The sequence below is a fragment of the Penaeus vannamei genome, chromosome 7 (genome assembly GCF_042767895.1).
Source record: "Penaeus vannamei isolate JL-2024 chromosome 7, ASM4276789v1, whole genome shotgun sequence".
NCBI classification, from domain to species: domain Eukaryota; kingdom Metazoa; phylum Arthropoda; class Malacostraca; order Decapoda; family Penaeidae; genus Penaeus; species Penaeus vannamei.
The window spans coordinates 25,761,458-25,766,303 of NC_091555.1; the positions used below are offsets into that span (position 1 = coordinate 25,761,458).

Consider the following 4,846-nt stretch of genomic DNA (forward strand, 5'->3'; position numbering starts at 1 on the left):
TGGCGCACCCGGCCCCGCTCCCGCTCGTACCACGGGTGGCGCACCCGGCCCCGCTCCCGCTCGTACTACGGGTGGCGCACCCGGCCCCGCTCCCGCTCGTACCACGGGTGGCGCACCCGGCCCCGCTCCCGCTCGTACCACGGGTGGCGCACCCGGCCCCGCTCCCGCTCGTACCACGTTTGGCGCACCCGGCCCCGCTCCCGCTCGTACCACGGGTGGCGCACCCGGCCCCGCTCCCGCTCGTACCACGGGTGGCGCACCCGGCCCCGCTCCCGCTCGTACCACGTTTGGCGCACCCGGCCCCGCTCCCGCTCGTACTGTAATGTTTACCCCTTTGAGACACTTTCAAAACTACAACGCGGGTCTTGCAGAGTGCAACTTGCGAACAGGGGAGCTGCTTTCAAAAGGGTGGTAGCTGGCGTGTACTGCAGCATGACCCGCTCGTCACAACCCTGAAGCCCTTAACCCCGTAAGTAAGACTTATTACAGTAACTTCATTATCAACTGTGTCCATTCTTCTTTTAAAACCAGATAAAAAGTAAAATAAACAAACCAAGGATAAAACAAAACCAAAGCATAAAAAGGAAAACCTGAGATCCCCTCAGTCTGTATATTCACAAAAGTTATAATGCATATGACACATCCTAACTGGCCTCTTACAAAGCATGAATATACTTATCTTTCTCTCTTGTAGGAAATCGAAGAAACAAACAAAACAGGAGACGTCCAGTGAGGCCGGGCGCTCCGTGAGCAGCACTGAACTGCCGAGCCAACAACCCAAGAGGGAGTCTAGCATAAACAGGCTCTTTATATAGGCTCTTAAAAAATGTGTAAATAATAAAAATGAATGAAAATAAAAGAAGTTTACTTTACATAATTAAAAGAAATTAATAATAAAACTAGAGGCCGTGAGAAAAGATAGAAGAAATAGAGCATAAAAATACGAAAAATAAAAAGGCTCCAGGGACGCAAAACTGCAGCTGGCTACCGCCGATCCCCACAGATGGTGCTGGTGCTATCTAGAGAAGGGGGGACTCGCCTAGTCTGGACTCCTGCATAGTGGGGGTACCTCACGTCCACTACAACCCCTCCCTCGCCCACCGAGCGGCCAGCACAGCTGAGCGAGAGGCTCCGCCAGGTGGAGAGCCAGGTCACAAGGCCTCCCTAGCCAGGCCTACGGGTCGCCGGGCGTGTGCCGACCTCAGACTGGCAGCCATGACGTCAAAGGGAGGTTGCTGGCTGTGCTGGGCGCTCAGGTCGAGGGGAACTCGAACTGTCGACAGACTAGCGAGTCAAAGCACCAAAAAAAATCAGTCAGATCTGAAAAAAGAGAGGATTAGTATATTCATTCTTTGCAAGAGACGGCAGGCGAGTACATGATTGCAAACCCCAGGAATATACAGAGAGAGGGATCACGACCTCCTAAAAAAAAAAAAAAAAAAAAAAAAAAAACAAAGCTAAGAACGAAAACCAGGAAAGGAACTTAAAATAACCCTTAAAACTAAATAAACCTAAACCTTAAAAACTAAAACTTGAAAAACCCTTAATCTAAATGAAACAAAATTAAAGACTTAAAAGTAATGCCTTAAACTAAAACCAACTTAAAACTATACTTAAAACGAAAGCTTACAACTAAAGGAAATAAAATTAAATAAAAGAAACGCTGCCTGCTCCCTCTAAAACAATAAAAGCATTACAAACAAATAAAAGTACAAATACAAAACATAAAAATAACTTTACAAAAATAAAGCGGGATCTCAGGCCAGCTAACTACAGAAGCGGTGGTCCTGGGCACTCCGGTAGTTCCAGGTATGGGCGAGCAGAGTTCGTCGTGCGAGCAACGTCAGTCTCGCTCGAGAGCCCACACGAAGTAGACGTATTGCTGTGATCTGCAGGGAAGGATGTAATAAATGTGAATTTCTGATGGTGAAGTGATGATACCTTACCATACCCAGTCTTACCACGACTGAGGTGCATGTTGGGATGGACGTATTGCTGAAAGCAACATCGTTGCACCTGGCTCCGCGTTGTCAGGTAACCATGGGTCGACGTAATCAGGGTCATGGTATGGTGACGCATCTGGGAATGTCAGCTCTTCCTCCAGCTTAAATGGGCGCAGCTGGTTAGCGTGGCAGTTACGCTCCGAAAACGGGGGAGACAACTTCTTCACGACCTTCGCAGGGCCTTGCCACCGGGGCCCTAAAGCACGATCAGGTCCTGTTTGCGTAGTCTTTATCTTGTAGAGGACCAGGGACCCAGCTTCTAAGGACCAGGGCGGCCTCAGGTTACAGTTGTGATATGCTGCGTATTCCTGACGAGCCTTACGGGATGCTTCCTGCGCTGCTTTCCTCGCAACATCCAAGGCCTCACGTAGCTTGCAATGAGCATCTTCTCCTGCTGTAACATGGTTGCTCAAACCAACCGGGAAATGGCCTGGCTGGCCTGTCAGCAAGTAAGGGGGCTGATCTCCGATAGCCCTGTGGATGGCAGAATTTATGGCAAAACGTACCTTGGGTATGTACCGATCCCAGTCTAGGGGTTGGTCTTCTACCAATGTTGCAAGAGCATCTTTTACAACCCGATTCGTTCTTTCTACAAGACCGTTTGCCTGTGGATGGAAAGCGGTTGTAACGTGAGTTTGAACGGTCAGGTCCTCACATACACTGCGAAAGAGGACATTATTAAATTCAAGACCGCCGTCAGTCTGAAGCAATCGTGGTGGACCAAATAGAGTAATGAAATGATCAATTATAGCTCTTACTACTGTCTCTGCTTCCTTGTTGGGTAAAGGTACGAGCTGTAGGTACCTTGTCAACTGATCTACCATTACCAGGACATAGCGATTCCCACTCGAAGAGCTGTGCAAGTCCACCAAATCAGCACTGACACGCTCCATGGGATGCACAGCTTCAGGTGCATGCTGCAAAGGGGCACGCCTACCTATGCCCTTCCTCTTCTGACAAGTTTTACAGGACGATACGTACTTACGAGTCTCTCCCAGCATGTTAGGGAAGTAGAACAAATCACGTAGCTTATTGTAAGTACGGTAAATGCCATGATGTGCTGCAATAGGGGATGCATGAGCAATTTTTATCGCATCCTTACGTAGAGTCCTTGGCACAACGAGCTGCTCGACCATTCGTTCTGGGAGATGCCTTAATCTATACAGGACTCCATTTCTTAGTTCAAACTCGTCCAGGGGCAATGGCGGTCGTTGCTGGGGCACCGCTCTCTCTTCCAAGAACATTACAATTTCGTGCAACATGGGGTCCTTTAGTTGCTCAACCCTCATTGCATAAGGATCTGGAGAAGAAAGGGATATGGGTGCAACATCACGTGAGAGCATATCAGGGACATAATTGATTCGACCCTGCTTATATTTAATCTGGAAGTTATGGTCTGCCAGTTCTGCACTCCAGCGGCTCATGCGTGGACTTTTAGTTCTTCTAGAGAATACATACGTGAGGGGACGATGATCAGTAAGCACCATGAAGCGTCGTCCGTACAGGTAAGCATCAAAATGCCTTACGCTTTCCACAACTGCAAGTGCTTCAAGGTCGGTGGCACTATACCTGGTTTCTGCACCACGTAGTTTGCGGCTGAAGTAGGCTATAGGATGAAGCTCATTTTGGTCATCAGTCTGCATAAGACATGCACCTATAGCTACCTGTGATGCATCTGTATGCAATTCAAAATTTTTCTCAAAGTCAGGTTTGGCTAAAACTGGAGCAGTTATTAGAAGATCTTTCAGTTTAATAAAAGCATCCCTTTGGTCTGGTCCCCACACAAACCGCACATCCTTTCTGGTTAGTCTGGTGAGGGGTGCTGCAATCTTTGCATATTTCGGTACAAATTTCCTAAAAAATCCAGCAGCACCAAGGAATCTGCGTACCCCTTTCTGATTCTTAGGAGGCAGCATTTCTTCAATGGATTTCACCTTCTCAGGGTCTGGCAGGAAACCCTGTGGAGTGACGCAGTAGCCAAAAAATCTGAAATTACTCACGGCAAAGTCACATTTTTCCAGATTTAATTTAAACCCTGCCTTATCCAACAGTAGCAGAGTCTCATTAAGGTGTTTAATGTGTTCCTCAAAAGTGGCACTATGCACAACTATATCATCCAAATATGCAATGGTGTGCTTACCTAGAACAGGTGACAAAACAAGGTTGACTGTCCTTTGGAATGTAGATGGAGCTGAACATAATCCAAATGACATGCGACGGAACTGGTATAGCCGATGTCCATCTGAAAATGCGGTTTTTGGACGATCTTCAGGCTTCACCGGGATGGACCAGTAGGCGGAGCAAGAGTCCAGTAAAGTGAATACACTAGTTCCTCCTAGTTCATCCAGAAGTTCATCCATCCGGGGTAGTGGGTAGCTGTCAGCTATAGTAACAGAATTCAGGTTCCTGTAGTCCACACACAACCTCAATGTGCCATCCTTTTTCTTCACAAGGACTACAGGTGACAGCCACGGGGACGAAGAAGGCTCAATCACTCCAGCCTTGAGCATTTGTTCACACTCCTCACGAATGTGCCTTTTAGCTGCTTCAGGAAGACGCCACTGACGCTGACACAAAGGATGCTTCTCTTGTGTTGGGATCTCATGTACAATGTCTGGAACTTCCCCAATAGCAAACTTATCACCTGAAAAGAGTCGTGGGTATTGGGCAAGAACCTTACACACCTGAGACTTACGGTGATCAGACAGATGTTGGAGAGAAATCTTTTCCAAGGCACTTGTAGGTACGGCTGCCACAGGAGTGTCTGCAATGGATGCAACATTGCCAGGTGCTTCAGGTGTGTCACACATTTCCTCAACCTCATGAAGTTCGACCAGGTGCGT

General features: G+C 48.0%; 1 protein-coding gene and 1 long non-coding RNA gene across 2 annotated transcripts in view; both read left to right on the top strand.

The window, feature by feature from the left end:
• Positions 1 to 323, top strand: part of LOC138862141 (uncharacterized) — a 763-nt gene extending 440 nt beyond the window's left edge. The window contains exon 2 of the mRNA XM_070123305.1: positions 1 to 323. This exon is cut by the window's left edge and continues 1 nt beyond it. Within this exon, the coding sequence (XP_069979406.1) occupies positions 1 to 323 (323 nt within the window).
• A 7-nt stretch (positions 324 to 330) lies between these two features.
• LOC138862082 (uncharacterized) lies at positions 331 to 808 on the top strand. The gene is made up of 2 exons (XR_011398642.1): positions 331 to 469; positions 695 to 808. It is a non-coding gene; the product is annotated as an uncharacterized lncRNA (long non-coding RNA).
• The last annotated feature ends 4,038 nt before the right edge of the window (positions 809 to 4,846 follow it).